This window comes from Thunnus thynnus, chromosome 1, assembly GCF_963924715.1.
Source record: "Thunnus thynnus chromosome 1, fThuThy2.1, whole genome shotgun sequence".
Classification (NCBI taxonomy): domain Eukaryota; kingdom Metazoa; phylum Chordata; class Actinopteri; order Scombriformes; family Scombridae; genus Thunnus; species Thunnus thynnus.
In genome coordinates this window covers 18,392,068-18,417,604 of record NC_089517.1, presented here as the reverse complement: position 1 = coordinate 18,417,604, position 25,537 = coordinate 18,392,068, and the positions used below count along the sequence as shown (strand labels likewise).

Sequence of the window (25,537 nt, the reverse complement as noted above, 5' to 3'; positions counted from 1 at the left end):
GTCTTAAGGTGAATGATTCAAAGTCTTTCATTCAGTCTTTCTCTTCCACACAGTTTACCAGTATACAGCAATGCAATAACACATGATACCCTGTGCACCAGGAAGGAAGGCTATATCATACTAGCTCCTTCAGATTTAAGAAATTTTAAGTGGGACAAGAATGGATAATTTAAGGCTTGTAGGCCAACTTGTGGACCTAAAAGTGTAACATAGAAGCTAAATACATTTATCTTATCATTTATCTTTATTTAAGTGTATCTAGTGTTAAAGGGCAGCATTGTTAAATGCACTAATGAACATCAACTGGCATTCATTATGCTGTTACAGTGAGTTTGCCCATAACCAACAGCAGATACTTTTGGAGTATACTAGTGCAGAGTGTATCTTGAAATAAGATGTCATGAGGAGTCTATTTTTTAGGTCCAGTGACAATTAGTGACATGGTAGTGGACTTTTCTTGGAGATGTTACTGAACATCCAAACCAGCTTTACATGATTTAAAGCCTTCTCTCTGTGAACCAGAGGATGTAATGTACCATATCCCAGTATAAGCCACATAAGTAGAGTACGTAGTGTTTTTCCTGGCCTGAGCTCTGTAACAAATGTAACAATATCAAGTAAACTAAAAAACCAGGGCTGCAACAAACGATTATTTTCTTGATCAGTTAATCTGCAAATTACTTTTTAGATGAATCATTTGGACCATAAAATGCCTGAAAACAGTGAAAAATGTCGGTCACAGTTTCCTAAAGCACAAGGTGATGTCATCAAATTGCCTGTTTTGTTTGACCAACTGTCCCAAATCCAAACATATTGAGTTTACTATCACACAAGACCAAGAATAGCAGGAAATCCTCACAAATGACATGAAATGTTTGGCATTTGGTACTTTAAATACATAAAATGATTTTTCGATCATCAAAATAGTTGCCGGTTAAGTTTCTGTTGACTGACTGATTGATTAATCGACTAATCGTTGCAGCTTAACTAAAAACATCTCCATTTCTCAGGAATATAATTAGTTACTGTCTGTGTGGAGGTATCTTACATCTATGTTTGTGGTTTGAATGGGGTACATTTGTCACTTTGTGTCTTTGCTTTTGTTACTATTTGCACTGTTTTTTTTTCTTATACTCTCCTGAATATTACTTGTTGCTTTATGCTTTTAAATATTAAACATATTGAGATTACCAGGCTGTACTGAAATTTCCTATGGCCTATAAATAAAATTGCCTCGCCATTCATTGTCTGTGATAGCTCCAGATCAGTCTGTAATGACATTATCACTCCAGTATATCTTCTCCTGTTGTAACTTTAATAATTTTACAGAGAAAATTTCACATTCATAACTCTCAGTTCTCGAGGTCTTGTCCATCGTTTGAAAGTATTTTGAGTCTATCCAACTCACAAACAATAGGAAATGTGTACATAAATTTAGTACGCTCCAAGTGTTGTTGTTGTTTTTTTTAATGAAACTTAATTTATTGCCTACCTTTTCTGTTAAGTTACTATCTATTTATTTTATTACTTTTACCCTTTGTCCTATTACCATGTTAACTGTATCAACCTGTATCATATGATAAATCAGGACTGGCCAATACAAAATATCGGGAGGTTGTGTGAATTAAGGAAGGGACTTTAGATTTAGGGCAGGACTTTGCTTAAGTTGACAGTTCTTATGAACTTTCATTGCAAAATATATTTCTAACGTTGTGTTATCAGCGAGCTGTTTACCTAAAGCAAACCCAGTGGCGCTATAGTTAGCCAGTCATAAAATATATCTTTGAACGGCTTTGATTGTATACATTATTCATCTCGCCATTGAACTAGAATATGTCTTCTTTTAAGAAACATTACCATTACGATTAAATTGACCGGTTGGTTTCCTCTTACACATCAATGTTATTCTGATCAGCTTATCGATAATCGGCTACTTTTCCAAGCTGTAGGCAGGCTAACAGATCCCAGAGCAACATGATTCAGATACGAAGAGAAAAGAGACATTATCAAAAAGTTAATTTAATTTTTAGTCGGTGAAATATTACTTTAATAAGATTTTACTTAAAATAGGGCAACGTTAATTTAAACTGTATGCGTTGCTCCGAAATGAGGTCAAATTTGTAAGTCACATGTATTTATCTCTCTTCTTAAAATTGAGTTGCCTACATTTGAAAACAAGTTTTATAAAAAAAAAAAAAAAAATTAAAGATGAACACATAAGCCTGGTTACATTGGGAATATAGCATGTAAGTAAAAACCCTTTTATAATATTATTACATGATTGGTGGATACAATTGGTATGGATCAATTTTAAGCATATTTTTTAATTAAATGAGAACTTTTTTTAGTCCTGTATTAGCTGCAACCTCAGATGAATGCTGCAGCAGGACCCGATCAGTGCTACACATCACTGAAGCCCTGAGGTCTGAGTTGTGGCCTCTAGGCGGCGTTAGAGAGCCCGTTTTCTGTAAAAACAACATCTCACCTTCTTTCTTTAGTCCAAGTGCTGGAGCACGTTTGAGTGACCATGGAGTGCGTTTGCTGTCATGTAGTTCAGCGTTAATACGGCGTGAATAGCAGAAGAGGGGGGACTTTTTGTGTGGATACGAGGAGTCACAGTCGAGCCATGGCTGCACGGGAGGAAGGAGAGGTTTTGCACAGTAAAATAAGGCACCACGACGGAGCTGGAAGTGTAAACAGCTCAGAGGGCTTCAGGAACGGCTATGTGAAGAGCTGCGTCACCCCCCTTAAACAGGACCATCAGAGGGGATTTTTGTTCAACGTGTGCAGGTTTTGCAACGAAGACATCCTCAATTCAAAATTGTTAAAGGTCTCTGCCCTCTACGTCGGCGCGTTTGTAATTTTCGCGGTTTCTTTGCTCATTTCCAGGAGCTTGCAAAGTGACTCGCTTTGGGATTTGCGGACTTTTTTGTCGGGCTTCTCCCAGTCCATCAGTCCTTTATTCAGCATAGGATGTGCATTCTTCTTTCTGACGTTTTACCTGAGGAGGAAAAAGAAGGAGAGCAGTAAATGTTGGCTCTTGTCACTGCCAGCATCGTGTTACCTCGGGGATTTTTTGGTTTTGCGGTTTTTGCAATGGGGAGAGGACCAACACCAGATGCAAATGGTGGGCAGGTTGTTATTCGTGTTGGGGTGTGTGGGTCTGCTAACACTGATCCCCACTCTGAAACTCAAACACAGTGTTCTCATACTGGTTTTTGCCAGCGTTGTGTGGCTTGTCTCTTTCACAAGTTTGAGCGGTCTGCCCGCACTGCTCAGACCGCTCTTCGCCTGCTTTGCGGGGGTTTCGGGCTCCCTGTTGGGGCTCTGTTTTGACCGTTACTACCCGTCGAAGGAAGCGCCGAGTGGGATTGCCAGCACGGAGGAAAAGGTCCCCGTGATCAGACCCAGGAGAAGGTCCAGCTGTGTTTCTCTGGGGGAAACGTCGACCAGCTATTATGGCAGTTGTAAAATGCCTCGCAGACCTTCGTTACCCTGTATATCAAGAGAGCAGGTAGGTCTTCCCCATGCAGGACCACGTCTGTTGTTGTACTTGCCAAAGTATAGGCCCACTGTGATCACCCACATGTGCACCAGAGGAGGAAAACACCCAATCTTATTGTAAAGGCCACACAAAGCAAATCAAACTACTGACCCACAGAGACAAAAAATAATAACAACAACAACAACAAAAAAAAAACATTCCCTCACAGAACAGTTCAGGTGTTTCACCAAAAATGATGAGCTGCAACATCAGTAGATTGCTGTTAATAGCTGTTAATGATTATATAGGTTATTACAGACTATTTCTGGTAGAAGGCAACCTAAAATGACTTTTGCAGTGCTATTATACAGACATAAATGTCCAAATTCACTTTAATTTCCATTTTTGTATTTCAACCAATTAACAAAAATGTGTTTTATTGATTACAGATACTTATGTATCTATGTTTTATGGATTGTAGATACTTATAATGGAATATCAACATTCAACATGCTATTGTTTGAAATCTAATAATCATATCAGTTATATTCATCTTCATATTGTTAGGAACATGGTGCATTTAAAAGTTTATATACCAGTTACAGTGAAATGTGAGTGTCTAATGCTAATGCATGCTGTAAGGATAACATGGGTCTTACCAGCAGCATAGCAAATGTTATGGCCTACACAGTCCCATCTGACTGTAGCAGTCAACAAAACAAAATGAGGGTGAGCACACGCGCAGGGATTATTCAGTGTCCACAGTCCACATTCAGTCTGTTTCTTTTCTTTTTTTTGTTTGTTTGTATACATGAAGCCTGTACAAGTTTACACACAGTAGCTCCTTTCTACTTTGCATGAGTTTTGTAAACCAATACACCGATATCAAGTGATATCCATATTAAATGCAGACTATCATGTTGCATACGTTATGTGGTGGACAAAAAAAAAGCTGATGCAACTTAATTTGTGTGTAGACAATACTAACAAATGCAGACATTAATGTCTGTATCATTTTTAAACAATGCATTTAAAAACAAAAGGTGCACACAAAGAGCAGTTCTCTAGTGGATGCCAAGCCGTCAGCTCACACATATTGTTTTTGTGTCCTTCAAGCTTTGTAAGAAATGATAAGAGAACTAAAAATGTATATCCAGCTTGTCTGAGTTGTGCTACTTCCACCAGTTGTTTTTCACATCATTGTGTTTTAGGCTATTAGCAGATTAGCAGTCACACTGAGGTGGAAGGCTGTAAACAGTGCATGAAAACTGTAACAGAAAAAACAGGTTGGAGCATTCAAGAACCTGTATTACGGCTGCAGACTTTCCAAACCTTATTTGAATACTTCGCCGTTTCACCTTTTGCCACACACAGCAACATTAGACCCCCCTGATGCACATTGTTGTTTTACTGAACAACAGCGAGAAGTGAATAATTATAATATGGAAGCCAAAAAATTTTAAACGTGTGTAAAGGTAGGGACTTGACTTTTACCTGAAATATGGTGTCCCAAAAGTATTTGCTGAACATCTGTTAGTCTTTCAGTCTCTTTTTAGGTAGGTATAGTATGCACCACAACACAGTTAAACAGCATATGCAAAGTACAAAACTAGCAAGACATCACCATTTTCAGTTGGAGAAGTTGCAAAACTTTTAGGCAGTTGGAGATAGATTTTTTTTTATGCTGAAAAAAATAAATAATTTTTTTCAATCAGTAATTGTTTCTTTAAATTGGAGCATTAATCAGCTAGTTAAGTAACTTCATTGTTCGCCTGTCACAAAACTCCAAACATAGTCTGTTAACCCACCTGTATACTGTGTAAAATTGCATAAACTAAAGTAGTGCACAGAAATTTGGAGAAGTGTGTTCAATCAACCACACACACTTGGAAAATAAAACATGCAAAAAATAGTGGATAAGTAGTAATTAATGTGTATATTCATTATTTTTCTCCATCCTTACCTGTAGGGAGTAAAATGAGACCTAGGATCACACTGTTCTTAAAAATGTATTTGGCAGCTTTGTCAATGTTTTTCTTAGTTTATATTATTTATACAGAAATTTAAAAATACAGTGACGAAAAGAAAAGAGACAGACAACATAAATACACTCCATAATACACTGGATTTCCTCTGGGAAATGCCAGTCAGGTGAATTAATGTCTGCCAGTTGCCTGTTAGATGTGCATTTTGGGTTGAGTGTGTTTATCAGTCTGTAGGTGTCAGCCCTATGATGCAGCTTACTGGCAACCTGTCTTGAGTGTTGCGCCCAGTGCATGCTGGGATAGATCTCACTCACTGGAATAGTATTATGGGTTACAATATTAGCTGTGCGGCTAATAATGTAGGGAAGATTTTCTTGGGTGTTCTCATATCTTTAAAAAGTAGTTTTCTTTTTTCTTAAGATTTTGGAAAATATTTGAATTTTAGCTCCTGATGACACCAAGCTTGTCTTTTTCTTGCTTTGATAATCAGAAAATATAGTCGGTGAAGAAGAACTGTAAACTGAGAATAAGAAATAATATTTTTGTAACATAAAAATGACACAAAAACTGACAGACTCTACATCAGAGACAAGCAAAGAGAGGCGCAGAAGAAGAGTTGGAAAGGTTCACTGGTGATGTCACACATGTTCTTCATCTTCACACACATTTTGCACACAACACAGCCCCCCTCCTCACCCTCTCTGCTGTCTGAGAGGGTCACTGGTTTTCTGTGTCTCAGCTGTAAAGAGGGAGCTGTTTTTTTTGTTTGCAGCAAAATGTGGTTTTATATATATGGTAAGAGCGTCATCGCTGTGGGAAAATGGTTGAATAGAGGTTTGGTATCGAGTAGACAAACGTAAAGATGTTTTGTCTGGGTAACAGCCACAAAGGTGTGAGATAAACAAGCAGACTGTATGCTGTATTTAAACTGAGCTAAATACAATTGCTTTCAGAACAATCTGAATACATGAAATTAACAACAATCTTGAGTTGCGCTTTAGGCTTTTGATAATTGTCATGTTGGTTAATGACTATTTTTTAAATGACTTACAGTAGTTTGTTAAAACTGAATAACAAGACTCTCCAAGCAAAGATACTGTCGGCAGTTTAACTCACTTTAATATCACAAATCTGCGGAACGTAAATATTAAGCTGCAGGCAACAACAGCAACAATACTACAGCCATACATTACCAGGTAACTTGAGTTTAACTGATAGCAAAAATGAATTTAGAAAAAGAATAAGAAAAATGGATAACTACGTGAACATAGCTTTTTCCCTTTTTATCTGTGATAAATAAAAATGCTATAATCGTGGCAGTACACTCTCACATAGAAAATAACACAGCTGGCAGAGGAAATGTGAATTGATGCGTTATATTGTGATATTCTTTGCCTTTATTTCATCCATTCATTTTATATATCAGGACACCTCTTGTGTATTAACACCTATGTGAATTGGAAATAAGCAAAGTTGATGCTTTGAGACTCAACAGCGTACTCTGTTGAGTTTGTGGGCTTTAAAAAAAATTAGGAAGATGCATTAATTTCTTATATAATTCACCTTTTACCCATCATGACAATCCTTTTGACATTTTATATTTGTGTTTAAAACATATGATCTGTGTTTCAAAACTGCTCCATTAATGCAGGTGCCGACTTTTGCAAGTAGACACCGTTGTGAATATTCAAACTAAAAGTACTGCGTCAGATGATGTGTCTTAGACTACGTCCACACTACGTCAGCGTTTTAAAACGAAAACGATCTCCATCCACACAAGGGTTTTAGCACTGTATCAGAAATCATCTCTGTCCATATTAACATGCCTGAAAATAACGCAGCTGGACGCGGGAATTGTCACAAATCACTCAAATAATAGCTCGCTTCCTGTGCATGTAGGCAGTAGTAGCATTATAAAATTCAGAATTTAACTGCACAAGAGCTGCTAGCATAGACAACAAGGTCAGCAACACCTGTTATCCATGTTGAATTAACCACTGGTAGTCAAGGCTGATGTTGACTGTTTTCTTTAGGAAAAGTATCACGTGATAGGGGTGTGACGAAATCAGGGAAGGCACGTCGTGACTGATAAAACCCAATCAGGAAGTGACTGTTGGTGTCTACGTCATCGTTTTCAGAAGTCTCCATTTCCGCCCGTCTTGACTAAAATGCAATCCTGGAGTTTTCAAACTAAAACGGAGTCAGCAGAGTTTTCAAAAGTCTCTATTTTAGGGGTTCGAAAATGCCGGAGGTGTGTGGACGCTAGGCGTAAACGTAGCAAAAGCTACGCATTTTAAAATGAAAGGGTATTAGTGTGGATGAAGCCTCATAGCGTGACAGACAGCAGAGTAAGAGTTGTACTTCCAGACACCTGAGTTTCTATTACATGTCCAGTGTGTTTGTGTGATCAGTGAAATTCATCAGGTATTTAAATTTAATGCATTTACCTGTTTTTGCTCATTTGGGTTGTCATGTACATGATGGAATTAAGGAGTTGCAACAGTGCATGTAAGAAGCCATCATACCTGAGTAATACTTGCACCTAAAAATACAAAAAAAAATAAGAGAATAGTTTGTAGACTCTTTCCTTTTTTTTGTCATTTGTATATCCAGTCTGTGAGTTCAAATTGAAGACACAGTTATATTTTCTTGAAACATTCAAGGTTTCGAGGTGTTGTTACTTTAGTATCTTCACCTGCCGAGCCCCTAAAGGTATTATTTGGTATTGCAACAGTAGAAGTTTATTAACAGTTGTGCATAACTGTGTAGACTAAGCCGTTATGAGATGGAGAAAAGCCAGTCGAAGTCTGTGGACGGTCATCTCTCTTATATTTAGAGGCCTTTGTTTTTGTTTAAGGTATGTTGAGGAGTTTTTGGCCACTAGTGGTGCTCTAGAGCAACACTTTGATGAGCTGATTCTCATAGGGTGCTTTTCATTTAGCTGATTTATGCTTCCTTGCGTCCCGTCTCCTCCGTCCTCCTGGCTGTGACCCAGAAACAAATCTCTCTTCGCCATCATCGAGGATCTTACAATCCCTTAAATGCACCTCAGAGGAGACAAGGAGCGAGGAGGCTCCAGGAGGAGCTTAAAGTGAGGAACCACAGGTGTATCCTCTGCGGAAGTTTTTTTACCAGACAGCAACACCCCTTTGATTGAATGTGTTTACTGATTGGTCAGCTGATCTGACGGGACAGTAAACAGTCGGGCTGTTGTAACACAGCAGATCAGGAAAACTACCTGTCGAATAGGAATGATGGCACCAACAGAAGCTGACCATATTTATTCATAAAATAAAAATTACTGAATCATGAATCAATCATAAAAAGCATTCCTGTAACTTTATGATTTTTCTTCATAAGCCAAAAGGCTTCTTTTCTTCTTTTCTGTTTCAAGTACGTCTCAGCTCCTTCAGGAAAATATGACGCCGCACAGCTGCGTGTCTCCTATAAAATCATCCTGAGCCTGAAAGGGACGTCAGACTTTCACAAACTAAACAAGCAATATTTTATTTAGACATTCTGTAGGCTACAGCTGATTTTATTGCTCCTTTACGTTGGTTCTGTTCTTACAGTAATTAACGGGTTTAAATTGTCTATTTGTGCCTTGTTCTGTGACAGCCAGACGATGCTTTAACTCTATAATCAAATAATAAAACAGCAGCAGTTATCAGGTGTTTCCCTTCCAGCTGTCACTTTGTAAAAATGATCAAGTAACAGTTTAAAGTGTTAATTAAGTACACGAATTTTAAGTTTAAACTTCAGAATTTAAACTGTTACTTAATTTCTACATATTGACAGTTGAGGTGCTGTGTGTCATGAATAGTTGCCGTTTCCTCAAAATGACGCTGGAGTGAGCGAGGACGTCCCTTTTGAGTTAAATTCCTCCGTCAGCGCCTCTCCTACTGGCATCTCTCTCTCAAATCCTCACTGGGAGGAGCTAAGACATAAGGAAGAGTTGTGAGTGAGGGAAGCAAGGAAACATGCTAGCATAATGAAAAGCACCATATTATTTGACTCTGCTCTAACACCACGTGCATGAGGATTCACATGCAGGCTAAAAATATATATTGGTTTGGCCATTAAGGCTAATTTAGTTTCTACTTTTTTTTTTTTAGGATGTTGTAGTTGCTAGCTTGGTCTTCATGTCAAATTGCCATAAAAATGATGTTTACCTCCATATTTTTATGGCATGTCTTTGATATGAATGGAAAAAAACATGATTTATGACATCCCCTGGATTCACACAAGTCTTCATACCAACAGTTGGAGTTGGTAATGTGCCCTAAAAGGCAGTTATGTGCCAATACATTAGGAGAATGGGACAGTGAGAAGATATGTCAAAACATTAAAAAAAAATTGACTTCTCAAAGGAAACTAAATGCATCCCAATATTTTCTAAAAACCCTAATAATAAATACAGTACATTTTATGGAAAAACACTGAATGTAAATGTTACCGAGTTTGTTTGGAAGAGAACACATAGTGTTGTAGTAGTGTTTTACAAGTATGCAAGGCAGATGCAAAGGCAGTGAGCGGAAGGTGTCGAATTCACTGCGTGCACCGCTGCTGACAAGCACATAGAAAATGTCATTTTTCCTTCATCCCATCAAAGCTTCCGTAGCCGGTTTGATTATATCAGCGAACTACTGTTGTTTTTAAGTAGCTGTATGTAGTATTTTTTTTAACAGCAAGATGACGCAAGAATGAGATTGTTTTGAAGGCAATGTACACATATCAACCAAGCAAGTAGTGCGTACTACTTTTAAGTTTTAGTCAGTAGTTTTTAAAATCACATTCTTTCTTATTACAATCCCTGCAGCGTGTTGTCAGGGGGCTGTATTATGATATTTTCTTTGACACTCCCTCACCATAATTTTTAAGAATCTCTCGCCATTATCAGTTTTGATGGAAAAACTTTTTCATTCGCACATTCTAAATAGGATTGTATTATACTATATGAACAAACCATTTTGATCTTTACACAAAAACTAAAATAAATATTGAGAAAAAGTGTTCAGGATTTACAGACTTGTCTTTGTCTATATAAGTCTATGGTCTCATTATGAGTCCAAAGAATAATTATTTCATTAAGGTCAATTGCTCAGTTTTCTTTTAGCTTGTACACAAATGTTGTGTTAGAACTTGGTGAATATCTGTAGCTGAGCATATCTTTTTATTGTAGGTGTCATTCTTAAATGTGTTGGACGGACTGGGAAGGAAAACCCTTCGTAGTGGCTGCCATCTTACAGTCTTCACTATCATACACAATGTAATGAAACAGCACCAAGACTGCTCATTTAGAAACTATGGAACAGGGCAAAGGTTTCTATATGGTGCAATCTTACAGACTTACGCATGAAAACAGTAAAACCAGTATGTACCACACCTGACAACAGTGTGGAACATTCAGTGCAGTGTTGGAGATTGAATTAATTTAAACTGTTCACGTTTTTGTCTGCAAATTCAGTTCCAGTTTTATGTTAGTAACTCAAAACCTCTTGCACAACTAAAGCTTTATGGATTGACTGTGAGTGCCAGGGGTCAGGTACACTGAATCCTAGATTTATTGCATTAACTGTGTCAGTCTTTTGTGTTTAACTCTCCTTCAGTAGCAGAGCTAAATAAGTGAGTGTATCTTGTAAATGTGACACGGTGACGGAGCCCTGTAAAACTTTGTGTTTGCTAATTTTGTTGTGAGATTACTGTTGCAGAGTCACACTGTCCAAGAGTCACAAGAGCCTTGAGATACAAAACTGAATTTAGTTAACATTATTTGCAAATGGGAAATACATTAAATACATTTACTTAAAATTGCTGTTCTCCAAAAACAATTATGTTATTGTCCAATCTAAATAGTGACCTGTTCTTCCCAAAAAATGTTTCTCCTGAGACCCAATTAGTGTTTGAGATGAGGAGAATATAGCGTGATCATATTTTTTTTTAAGTAGGATTAGTGTATTTGGGCTTTCATGGCGAGGATCTAAAAAGCTCTACTTCATGAGTAAGACCTTAGAGGCAGGGCTGGCAACGCAGTGTTGTATTCAGGGGAGAAGGCCCACTTTTTGTGTGGTTTCCACTCCAAGGGGGCAGGCAGGGGTAAATAATACACTTAACTAACCCCCCATCCAGACAAGAACAGAGAGGCAGGCTGCAGAGAGAAAGGTTGGAAGGGAGAGCAGTGAAAACGCAGAGCAGCTCTCAGCTGTCACGTTCGCTTGCTGTAAAGCCATGTGGAATGATATAACATTGACGTCACAACCCAGTGACGTACCACAGGGTGATTGCAAAGAAGAAAAAAAAATGCCAAGTCTTATTAATCGCCCTGTAGAATATAGTGTCTGCCTCCAGCAGTGATGAGAGAGGGAGAAATTGTCCATCTTCAGACGGTGTGCAATAGAAAGCGTGTTTAGGTGGAAAGAAGTGACACAGAGAATTGTACTTCAGACCACTTTGCTTGTTCATCCAGAAACTTAGAGGAAGCTGTATGATTTTTAATTGTTTTATTGTTTTGTATTTAAAAAATACATGTTTTTCTAATGTCAAATTCTGATATTTTCCTATTTAGATGACACCATCAGCACAGTGGTGTAAGTGTATTGAACTAATTATGAAATTCTGCTTTGATAGAACAACTGACTTTCACTATTATAGCAGTAGAGAGAAAGTAATTTGTGTAAAATCTAAAAGCAGATTTGTGGTTTAAGAAAATCATGCTTGTATGTAGGGCTGGGTGATATGGACCAAATCAAATATTGTGATATTTTTGACCAACTACCTCAATATCAATATTGCAACAGTATTGTAGCGATGACTGTTAGTGCTTTCACAAAATATTTATACAATGAGATTTTTAAAAGATAGTCATCAGTAATGTGGATATAATGACTAAGTGTGTAAAGGCAAATAATAGAACAGCTAGAGCAGTCTGGTTAGTTTAGAAAGTGACATCACTTTACTGTAATTCAGCCTTTAAAACCAGAAGATGACAACACTTATGCTGTATCACGATATTATGATATCCAATATCTAAGACGATATCTAGTCTCATATCACGATATCGATGTTATATTGATATATTGCCCGGTCCTACTTGTATGTGTAGATGTTGAAAGGTCATAATCATTTTCAGCACGAATGTAAAATATAGAACATAATAATTTTTCATGTCCATATTGAATTGCAGCTCGTGTTCTCTTTATCCTGTTTACGTAGCCTGAATGTCTGGAGATGAAAGCCTTCATGCATTTAGTGACACTGTCCTCTGACGTTTTTCACATTGGTTCACTATTATCAAAATCATTGTCTCATCAAATTGTGTTAAATTTAAGATGTTTTGTGTGTGTGTGTGTGTGTGTGTGTGTGTGTGCAGTGTGCTGAAAGACGCATTCAGTTATTTTTTCCAATACACAGTGAACATTAGTTATAGCATATTAATAAATCTGATATAAAAATTCATATACATTTTTTTTTCAAGCTTTGAAAAAGTCAATGTATGAAAAAAATTCTGATTGAACATTATAAGGGAAGATATACCACTCAGGACCATTTCCATGCTCAGAATATGTCATGAACACTTAAAAGTATAAAATATGATAACAAAGAAAACATTTCTAGTTTAGTCAGTTGTAGTTAATTTCATAACCTAGTTTATTTTTAAAGACATTTATCCAATTTTAAACCTTTTATTTAGCCTCTAGTTGGAATAGATTGTGGCCTTTAATGACAGTGCAAACAGAGAAAAGGGTTTGTTGCCTAAAAATAAAGGCCATTAAATGACAACTGTTATCTGCAGTTGAAGATTATGTGTGTGCGTGTGTATGTGTGTGTTGTTGTTGTTTTTTAAGGAAACTTAAATCTTGATATCAGCAATATAATATACAGGCTATGTGAAAGCAGAACAGCTTGACAGGATTAAGTCTGATGTTTTAACTATCCAGTTTCATTTGCAATAATGACATGAATTTTATTGTTCTTAAATAATTCCAGGATCCTAAAAATTAGAACTGGAAATATGGTTAGTCAACAGAAGTCTCTGATTGTTAACGTGACTTTTAGGTGTTTATAATATGATTCTGTTTGATGAAATGTGACCTAAGCTGAGCTGTTGTTTAACCGAACGAGAATGACGTGTGAAGTTAACCTCAGTGTTTAGGAGCTTGTGTAACAGTTGCGATATCAAGACCAAGATGTCCTAATTCATCGCTTAGCAACTCGTCGTCGATGCCACAGGTAGCTTTGATAGTAGGTAAACATTTTGTGAGTGCCAAATCGAGAGCTGAATCAGCATTTATGCACGTCGCCTCTATTTTTAATGAAGTTTGTTCAGGTGTTTTCTAATTCATATTTGAAGTGTTCACAAGAATATAATGCTTTTGCAGTTTTACTGATTAAAATGTATCCTCCTGTTATTGGATCCAGATGGGCTGCAGTGACAGCTTCTGTGAATAATATTCTCATCCGTCTTTCTTTACGGTCAGACCTAGTTTGCATAGCTGCTTTTAATTTTTCATCGGCGGCAGCAGCAGCAGCAGCAGGACCGGTAGAAAGGGTTAAGTTGAGCGGGGTACTGTGTGTTTGGCTGACTGCAGAGTGAAACAGGATGCAGCGACTGCATTGTCAGCCTGCTGGTGTGAGTGCAAACAGATGAGGAAATGCTGGAGCGGGTACTCCAAAACTCGGGTTACCCTGGAAACGGTTTGCGTCATGATCACCAGCAATTAGCTTGCAGCTCTTTAGTTTTCATGATAGGTCTACCAGAGCTTAGCCTAATGACTCTGGTGTCTGAAGAGTCACCATCACCAAAGAAGGCTTACAAAATATCCATAGATGGTTTCATTTTGTTTCTTCCTTTGACATTTTGCCTTTTAAATAAGTCTATAAATTACAGTTTTGTTTTGTTTTTTGATACTCTGTTTTTGAGCTGCCTATAAAGTGCTGCGCAGCGTGTCATCTCATTCTTATATTTCTCTAATGAGCCTTGATGTGATGTCCTGACCTCATTTATCTGCTTGTATTATTATAATATACAAAGCTTATTTGTTGCTGAGTTAGTGTATTGTCGAAGCAAAGATTGTTGGACTGGAGAGAGGGATGCCGAGCAACTATCACCAACCAAGTTTGGGCTAATTAGACTTTTTTTTTTTTTTCTGCGACTGCTGTATCAGCCTCCCATACTTGGCCTGTTTTCACAGAAATGACAGATAAGATAAGTAATGACAAAATGTTCCCGAAGCTGCTCGCAAACACAATCAAGCTTTTTTTTTACTTCGAGCAGACGTTAAAGATTTTCTGCAAAGCTCATCTCAAAGGAGTCTGATTACACCACAAGGTCCCCAACAATGCAAACATTTCAGGTGGCTTAGCTTTTAAGTTCAGGATGAGGTTGTTGAACCTTGCATGTGTTGACTGTTTGTTCAGCCGAGTGACGGGGTGAGAGTAAAAGGAGGAGAAAAAAAAAAAAAAAAAAGCACAACTAGGTTTTGGTGGAGGTCTGGTTAAATTAGACTGCTGTGACATAGATGGTGGGAGCCCATGTTTAAATTGTTAAGCTGTGGGAATGGAGAAGTGAAGAATGTAGTAAATTTTAGTTTAAGGGAAAGTCTTTTTTATTTTTTTTTATTTTAACTGAGTACCTACTGCAGGTATTTACTGACTGTTAATAGTCTCCAGATGACGTTATTGATGTAACACGATCTCTTCATTCAATATTCTGAAGGCTTTCGGTGATAATTTCAAGGGATGTCAGACAAGAGTGATTTCAGCTTTTTTTTATGGCACTGAAAATAATTACAATTATCATTTTTGAGTTGCACGCTCACTGAAACATTACACAGCGATGGTGCCAAATTTTTACTCCCCCCCCCTTTGCCCCCCCCCCCTACTTTTCTGTCCCTCATTTTATTCTTTCTATCTCCGTTTCTCATTCTCTCTGAATTTCTTTCTGTCTTTCTCTGTGCGCCTCTTTTGAAAACGGTGTCAGCACTGCTGCTTTTACACCAAAAGGCTGTTGCTAAGTGACGGTTGACGTCAGCCGCAGCTACAGAGGAGGGCTTGTGTGTGTTTAGCAGCTGAGGGCAGATCCCACTGAAAAGGGCAAAACTGTGAAGCACTATTAGTCACTGCAATGAAAACCCTAACTTCAACCAACAGGATCGCCATTTCCAATAACTGTGCAAAATTTATTCTGAGTGACTTATGGTAAAGTAAATCTTTCAAAGTGGAATGGTGAGGTTTAGACAAAAAATTTTTGGAGAAACTGCTCCCGGCCAATCCCCACCCCCTTTTCTTCACTTTTTCTTTAGTCTGTCGCTGTCTCCTTTTCTTTCTCACTTTAACCTCCGTCCGCCCCTCCCCCAACACACACACACACACACACACACACACACACACACACAGAGAGGCTCAAATGCCAGACCCCCCCCCCCCCCCCTTTCCCCTCACATAATGTAAGTGAGATTTTGTAGATAGATTTTGTGTCTGACTAAGGCCTCTGACTCTGAGCTTCAGTGTGATATCTCCCCCATCCGGCCAAGGTTGCTCTTGATCTGCTTGCCATTGTTCAGTGTAATCAATTCCTGGGGACCTGTATCATCCTCTCCCTCCCCACCACTAACCCCCACTCCTCCCCCCACCCCCCACCTTTCTCTCTCCTGTGACAGCACATGAAATTTGACCTGTTTGAAGGCACCAAACATAAAGCTTATTATCCACATTTCAGGTTAAAGTAATAGTGAACTTTTTTTTATTCTTTTCACAACTCATTTTTGCAAGGATTTAGTACATTTCTGTTGCAGCGTGATACTTGTTTTGCTTGTCAAAGCTACCTTACTATAATCACAATAATTAGCTTGCGCATGCTTTACATAAAGAAGAGAATATCCTTGTTTTTATGTGAGGAAGTTAGAGCCTAAAAACAGTAGAAGAGCGTCATGTCTGCATCTGTGCTCTGAAGTCTGTGATGTAAGTTATTATGGCTGATACAGGCTGCCGGTGGAGATAAACTAGCACCAGCAGGGACTGGTGATCTTTGAGTAAAGATAGGTGTTTGCAGAAGTCATATGGAACTCACTGATGGCAAAGCAAGTGAGCGGAGAGTACAGGTTTTAATCGAAGACTCCCTCTGACTGTATTTAGATAGAGTCAGAGCTGTGGCCCTAAACTGTTATTGCTCCCTGTATTGCCCAAAAGCATTTTTGAAGAGTGACATCCGGTGATTAAGACTTTAAAGGCAGTACTTTAGTGGTTAAGGAGACTGTCCTGCAAGCAGAACACCAGTTTCATACTTATCTTGGTAACTAAATACTGAACAGGACATTGAACAGGACACTGAGTCCCCCTCAGCTTCATGTGGACAGTACACCTGACCCTCTAGAGGGAGGAAAGCCAAAAGATTTTCATTCAGTAAATTGCTGTATTCATACACAATTTACTGAAAGCTTTGAAAAGGTGCCTCTCACTTTCTAATACATTTGGTAAAAGTTCTTGTAAAGACCAAACTGTAATGTAATCCTGTTTTGATCTTGGCTGCAGTGCACTGGGCTGACTGCTGCTGTGTGACCCTCCGTTGTTCTTTTCTGTCCTGAACCTGTATCAAAGGATCAACTGGATCAACAGTGGACTTGATGCCACATATCGACAGCAGGCAGCCTGACATGGCACCATAGACACTGAGCATTTGGCACTGGGTGCTCAGCTGCAGACAGCAGAAGTTGGCCGGGGGGGGTAGACATGGATTAAAGATGCAGCATTTGCGTCATCAGGTGAACTCTACTGGGCGTAGTGATCATATAGAAAGTTTTGTGTTACTGTTGGACACATCCGGTCGGCTGTTTGTACAAGTATCAAAAACACAGGCTTAAAGCAAATGGAGAATAGGAAGACGGAAAATACAATAGAGACTTTTGTAGGCTAGGTAGTTAGCTATAACAGTTGTTATTTTCATAGTTCATGTCCTTTTCGGTAACAGCTACAAACTGAATGCTTGCAGCTGTTGCCATGAAAGATGCAGAACAGTTCACAAAATGAGAATCCTGCAAAATTAACTAAAGGTTAGCTAAATCACCATCATTATGCTCAAAATTGAGGTCATTTATTACAATGTTTCATCCATCTTTGGGACCAGAATATGTTGCAAGTATTTAAAGTGACAGAGAACTGCAACATAGCGTACACCTAAATAAAAAATAGAAAATAGATTTACATTACAGTTGCAGGTTTCCTCTATAGTGAAAATGCTCTTGTTAATCACAGTGTGCTCAAATAATGATATTACTTTTTATGTGTTAATAAGAAATGTTTGATATGATGGACCAGAGCTGGCAAAGCGTCAATATGTTAATCAATCACATTTAATTACTTGTTGAAACTAAAGTTAGGTTCTGTAATATTATTATTATGCCGATTATTATTGTATATTTTTACACAGCTAAGTGCAGCCCTACCAAAGGTTAATTCTGGTTGTATATGTTAATATGAGGATAAAGTCTTTCTTAAATGTACCACAGAGGCAGTCTGTTAAGCTTTGTATACAGTAGTTATCATTAATCATGTTTTAGACACATTAGCAGGCTGAGATCTTTGTCCGTACAGAAATGACGGAGGGTTACCAGTTAGCATGTCATGAAGCAACAGAGCAGGGAGGGAAACAAACTAAATGACATTTAGGCAGTACTGCTCTCCAAAACAAACCTCACCTCAAAGTAACTGCGATGAACTTTATTGTGGGTTTCCCCTAATTCCATCCTATATATCATGATACTGTAGATTTTTCCATCCAGAATCCGCTGTGTCAGATGCTTCGTGACAATAACCTGCAGACATGGAAAGGCTGTCACAACCAAAATGTGCTGTTTTTCACATTCTACAAAAATAGTGTAGAATATACAGTATCGTGGGGTGTGTGCAAATAGATGCCACGTATCTTGAAGATCATGATTTCTTTTTTTTAATCTAACCAAATTCACATTTTCTAGCTGTCCCTTTCTTTTATTCTTCAATTTGACAACTGTTGTTTTGTACTATTGCTGATATTATTCCTATAGAAGTCCTTTGTTTTTTTTAAAAAAAAGTAAGTAAGCTGAGTATTAAACCTCTTGATACCTAGAAATCTAAACTCCCCCCACCCCCCCAAAAAAAGGACTGTATACTACACAAATCTTGGTAAACCAGGTACATGTAGGCTTCACCTTTGCTCTCCTTAACTGTGTTTAGTAAACCTACCACAGGATTGTTTGTGTGACTCTGACTTATCTAACAGTCCGCCAGTGTTCCAGTATTTATGCCATGTGGCATCTGTCTCAGGTGATGTAGGCAAAGCTTGCTGAGCTCTAAGTTCATACTTACTGTTAGTTATGTTCTGACCACACTCTGTTAGCACTACCTGTTGAATGTGTTCCCTCCAAAGATGATTCATTGAGGCGAACATAACACCAAAGACCCCAGTAACCCTGAAAGCCACTTTTCCTGCCTGGTGGCACTGTGTTTAATCTGTATACTGCATTATTCTTGTGCAGATTTTAGTTTTTAAAAAAAAGACAACAAATATATTAGGATTCTATATATTCAGTCACAACTGCAGTTACATATGTAGTTACACAACTACATTTGATATGTTTTAAATCAGTTAGGATGCATTTTGTTTACATTGTTTAATGGGCAGTGTTGGCTTGGTGGATGCATTAGAAACAGAAGATCTACAAATACAAATAAATTGAATATCCTCTGCTCAGTTGTTGAAATATCCCTCGAGTCATGTGACTGGTGCGTCCTGTGATGAAGGTCATTCCCACATAGCCTCCCAGGAATGCTTGTGTGGTAACTGGCAGAAATACGTACTATACTGTATTTAAATTCAAATCTTGTTGATGTGATCCTTTCTGAAAGCAGAAAAGGAAACATGGAGAATCAGTGAAATGTATTCTTAACTGAAGAAGTTAAGAATACAGTATTTTTTTAAGACTTATTCATGTGTGTTAATTTTGCCTGTTCATACTGTATATTATAGAGATTGTTATACAGATATGCAGCATAATGTCATTGGATTTATTTCTTGCCTTTTTTTATTCAATCGTTGTTTAGATATAACCCAACCTCGCTTTTCTCCTTTGATTCATAAAAATTGTGGCCTCTCTCTCATTGTCTCTCTGACTGCCTCTTTTTCTTCCTGTTCATCACTGACAGCGTACTGACCTCATGGTAGGATGACAGTCTCACTTCATTATGTGTGCGCTAAATACCAGGGACTCCACAATGTGAAATACCGTAACACCCCGCCCCTGTACCAAGCAAGGGTGGATTATTCGCATGAAACATCAACTTATTACTATCGGACGTTGTAACAAAGGACATTTTGTGGCCACTTGCGCTGCTCTGTTTATGGTTGTTGTAAACAATCAGCGGGGTTGCTGTTTAAGTATGCCCACACGTTTATGAGAGAGCTTTCAGTTGTCCATAGTCTGGCCATACCCTGGTGGATTCTTGCGCTCTCTTGATTGATTGATTCACAAGACACAATAATTATTATTATTATTATACATTATTAGCTGTCACCTTACTATAGAGGAACCAGAAAGAAATGAAGATCAGTGAGGAAAGACAAACATTAAAACAGCATTAAAACACAGTCCCAATATATATTTTTTAAACACAGACTTTAAAGCTGCATTATTTGATTTCTGACAACTAAAGGGAAGAAGAACTCCAAAACAAGCTGACCGACCAGCCCCTTCTCTCTCCCAAGTCCGATAGACATCTATAGAACTAGAACTAGAAATTTGCTGTTTCGCGAGAAAATCTCAGAAGGCTATCTGCCACACTGGCGGGTAAATGTTTGTACCAAAATAGTCATAGTAGTAATAATCGTAACAAAATATATGACATGATGGCTCAGAGGAAATTACTCATATTTGTCCTTATAGACAAAGCCCGGTGTGTCTCATACAGACACTACTGTGCGTCAGTATCAGATGCCGAGTGGCGTGACGAAGCATCAGTATTTGACGACCTGACAACAGGTTGGACAGACACACATCTCTGACATATTATTGCTATATATAACTCTAATGGCTATATTGTGTTTGCAAAGAGTTGCCGTTATATCAAGCACACATGGAGCAATAATTTTATAGCCAATGGAATCGTGTTTCTGCCTTTACGAATGTGAGTTCAATATTTAGTCTCCTTGACCAATTTCTGAGAAATATATCTGGGTCTTTAGTTTGCTAGATGTTTGACTTTCTTCATCAGCTAGTTGCAAACTTTGTTTGTCTGACATTTGGTGTTGGGCTGATAGTATAGTGTTGGTTTATTGGAGCTTGAAAATAGCTGAGACTAAATTATACAGTAAATGTGCTGTTACCAAAAACAGAGTATTGAACTAAAAGAGGCTAAAAAGCTGTGTAGAGCTGTCGAGTTGATTGATAATTTTCTTTGAGTTTTTCTCTACACCTATTTTGTTATAAATTGTTGATAATATAAAAAAAGGATAAATACTGTTTTGAATGTTTTCAGATTATGTTTATTTATGCAGCCGCTTAAATGTGCATTGTGTAGGATTTATTTTATAGTATTTAACCTTTATTTTACCAGGCAAGACATTAAGAACAGTTTCTTATTTACAACAACAGCCTGGCAAGTGCCAAAAAACAACAAAAGTGGCATCTGGTGGTGAGATGAATACTCCTCCCCTCACACTTCCCTTCCAAGCATGTAGGAGAAACTATGGTTGCCATGAAACTCGCAAAGGGCCCTCTCTAGAGCCAGTGTTTGGTTTGTCCATTCTGGGCTACTGTAGAAACATGGCAGCGTCCATGGAAGAGGACCTGCTCCCTATGTAGATATAAAGGGCTCATTCTAAGGTAACAAAAACACAATGGCTCTTATTTTCAGGTGATAATACACTAATTAAAACATACTTATGAATATTATATTCTATTTCTGTCAAGTCTATTCCACTAGATGCTACGAAATTCTACACACTGCACCTTTAATTTATGAACTGGTGTCGTTCAACAAAGTTTTTGCAGGCCTTCACACTTTGTCCAGCCAGAATCGCCAGGCAAAAAAAAAGGTAGCGGTGAGATATTTTGAAAAGTACATGTTGGAGCCCTGTGTGATGCTGACCTTTACCTCTGTGATGCAACCCAGGCCAACACACCATGATTGGGGGAGTCGGAAAGGACAGGCTGCAACATGCCCTTTGTTGTTATGGAGCACACAAACAGATTCTCACAATGAATTTGAATTTGAACTAGATGAGTGTATTGAATTTGCATGAATCAGTCTCATACAGCCATCAAGTTATTAAAATGTGGTCGCGAATAGCTTAAATAACAAGTAGACTGACAAATGTTGAAATACTTAAGAGGGGCCAGTTGTGTATTGATTTTGACCTTTAACTTGACAAGTGTACAGCTGTAAGCTTCTTAAACTTTTTTATTTAACCCCCTGTCAACTTAGCTTTAATGGCAGCTCTGGGAATGTGATACATAAAGGAGAAATAAGAAGCTGCTTACAGCCAGTGTTATTCACTTGCTTGTAAATGATTTACTTAACATACAATTTCTGTTGTGGTCTCTTCTCTCACTGTTCTTTGTGTCTGCCTCTCTCTCTCTCTCTTCTACTTCCCTGTTAACTCCTCCTCCCACTGCTCGACTCTGATGGATGGCGTTTGTGTTCACATGCTTGTTATTGGCCAGAGCTCCAGGGCTCAGGCGTTAGGTTGTGTTTATGAGAGGAGCCTGCACTGATTCCATGATAAAACCAGATGTTCCCTTACAAGGCTTCAAGCCTCCCTGATCTAGCTCTCATGTCCATATCAGGTATAACCTTCCTGTTGTACTCAGGCCTCCCATCCTCCAAACTATAGATCGCTATTGCGCTCTTCAGTGGTCAAAAAAGGTTGCATGTGAAGGACATACATCACACGTTTGCACTTTGATACATAAAAACAATCTAAGTTAGAATTTGCTGGGAGTTTGGACTGATGTTTAAGACTAGTTTTCTGGTCAGAATAGATCATTTACAATAAAATATAGTGGTTAACTAATTAATGTAAAATATCATGAAAACTTATAATAATAACAGCACAGTTTCTGTGTTTTTCTGTAACAAAGATATTTCAAAAGAGAAATGTAGCTTACATCTGAGATCTTGGAACCAGTGAATTTTGGGCATTTTTGCTTGATAAATGACTTAACCTTTTAATTGATTATTAGCATTGCTCTCTATAAATTTTCTGTTGATCGGCTATTTAATTAATCAGCTACTCGTTTCAGCACTGAATCTTTTATAAAACACCTTCACACAGCAGCATATCAGCATGTCCAAAATGATCTGGCCTGTCTTTTGTAATAAAGTTACTTAGTCCTTATATAGCTAAACCTAATATGACTAAGTCCTGATATACAATACCAGTCCAAAGTTTGGAGACACTTTTCTCATTCAAGGGAAGTGGGAGGGTGTGTCCAAACCTTTGATCCATACTGTAAATATGTTGGGTATATTGGGTACAGCTGCCATGATCAATAAGTATACTAAAGATTTTCAAGGATTGGAACATAAAGTAAGGAGTCATAAAAAAATCACTATCCTTTTCATCTAACAGATAGCAGCCTGACTGTTTTCCAGTCCGCTCCATTGTATTATGCTGAAGGCCTATCAGATGCAAAACACCACACAGCAGTTTATAACACTATGACACACGATTTACAACTTCAGTTGAACTTCACTGTTCTCGTTCAAGTAATTTAGCTGGGATGTGTGCTTGCACATATAGTATTTAATAAGCAAACACAGTACATTGCTGGATGACATTTGTGTTGCGTTATATTGGATTGTGTTGCATTGCATTGTGGCGAAAGTTGAGCCACATTCAAGTTTTTTTTCTGGACAACCCTGTTTTTTCTTTAAAAAACAACAACATTTTAATGCCGTAGCCTGCTGCAGTCTCATTGAAATTTTTGTCTTAGCTCCATACCGATTGTCAGACCAATAACAGCAATGCAAGGGGCTGTCTTGATGGGAGTGTGTTGTTTCAGGTATGGGTGAGACAATGAAATATGATCCAGGAAGTCTGCTTTGACTAATAGATCCATGAGTTTGAAGGCTTATCAGATGCCAAAACACTGCACTACAGTTTTACAGGATTTTACATCTCTGAAAAATTAGCACAGCTGCAATTATTTTCTCTTTTGTCACAACAATTGCAAGGTGATTCTTGTAGAACAGAATGGAAGAAACGCAGTGTTCACATTCCAAATTAATCTACTGCGCTTGCAAGTATTTGAATGTCCAACGCAGTGCCTTGCCACATGGCGTTGCATTGCATTGTAGCAATAGTTGAGCCAGGTCCATCGAGGACTATCAATTTCTTTTCTGTGCAGTCCTCGTGGGCATTGCAGTTTCTGTTTCATACCTGTATTTTGAATGGTTACAAAAAAGATTGTTAACATTTAAACCTAAAATATATGTAGAAATGAAAAGCCATGCAGACAAAGGGCAATATTACATCTCCATGTGTACAGGATGTGAGATCTTGCTTTGCACAGTAAAGCCCTCTGATCCAGGGCTGCCTGGGCACAGTTTCAACAGAAAACATTCGCACTGAGATCACCTTTGTCCCCTGGCATATATTGAGTCTTTGATAATACCAGCTTTAAATGGGTTGTTGTAAACCAAACTTTAAGAGATGTATAACAACACAGAGAGGCCAGACAGGCAGATCTAGTTACTTATTGTTCCTTAATAAACAGCTGCTTAATTTTTTTTTGATGACACACGAAGCTCTCTTCAGACTCTGATCGTACATTCAGTGCGTCACAAGGTCAATGGTCCTTTTAATAATTACTTGTGTTAACACTGGGTAAACCTGGGATATTTATATGAACCTGCAGATCAGCAAATCAATGTCAGCAGAAAGGACTTTGAGAAGTACAATTCAGAATATTTACACTTGGGCTCTCTGCCACCAGTCTCCAAAGGTCAAACATGCCTATATTCTTGCCAATCTCTTGTGATAGCGATGAATTGCTGCGGTCCAGGTCAACAGAAAATTTAAGCTCAGATAAAATGTAACCTGCATATACAGCCTGCACTGCCTGCAACTATTTATAGGGGCATGATTTACTGAGTGGTTCCCTGTAAACGTGAGATCAAAGTCATGCTCAGATTAAATCCCTTAATGTGAAATACATTTTGTTGCATAAAATCTTATGTGTAATGTATTGATTTAATCACTTTTAAAAAAGCTAAACTCTGTTAATGAATACAAAATTTAAATATTTGTGTTAGAGTTTGGCTATGTGATCTCTTCCATGTTCATGCAAAATAAAACAGACGTGCAGAGCAGCTGTGAAGTTAAGGGACAGAGTTTCAAACACCACGTCTAAATAAATTCTTTGTAACTGTGACCTATCTCCTAGCAGTTTATACGATTATATTTTTCGATTTTTCTGGCATTTCTAATTTACCAGATAGCACACAATTGAATTAGAAGAGAAAGGAAACAGATACCAAGAAAGATGCATGGTGTCAGTCAGATTCAAATACAATTTGGTCTGTCTTTCTTTGTATGTTTTTCTTTAGTTTAGTTTTTTGTTGTTGTTGGACTTAATAATACTACAAGTGGTGTGCGTGCTGTGTTTTGCCAATGCTGGTGGCAGCTGCCTACTGAGTTTTGATGTTGAGTTTGAGAAAACGCTTTGTGCCGTTTGAGCATGAAACATACCATTGTGGGAAAAAGTTCATCATTGACGTACTATGGTTGACCTTACTCAGGTTGTGGCATTTATGTTGTTCCTGCATGTTGTGTTTGTCATTATGCAAGCTTCACTCTGTCTGGCAAGCAGCCAACTGCAGAAACGTCAGTGAGAGTCTATGCTGACGGTTAAACTGAAATTTTTGTCTCTGGTTAAGCTACAAATTTCTTATCAATACGTTTCATCTTGTCATTTATCTCTCTATAAATCACAAGGTTGTAATAGCGGGAGAGTCAGTTTGTTGTTGTTGTTTTTTGTCTATGATAAGACTGGGTCATATCACCAACAATTAGTGTCACAGTAACTTAACATAT

The 25,537-nt window shown here is 38.0% G+C and overlaps 1 protein-coding gene across 2 annotated transcripts in view; it reads left to right on the top strand.

Moving 5' to 3' along the window:
• Positions 1 to 2,491: 2,491 nt before the first annotated feature.
• pde3b (phosphodiesterase 3B) overlaps positions 2,492 to 25,537 on the top strand; it is a 52,534-nt gene continuing 29,488 nt past the window's right edge. For both annotated transcript variants that reach the window (XR_010928227.1, XM_067588290.1), the window contains exon 1: positions 2,492 to 3,514. Coding sequence is in view for 1 of the 2 variants with exons in the window: in XM_067588290.1 (XP_067444391.1) it covers positions 2,627 to 3,514 (888 nt within the window). In the remaining variant the exon portion in view is untranslated. The remainder of the gene's footprint in view (positions 3,515 to 25,537) is intronic.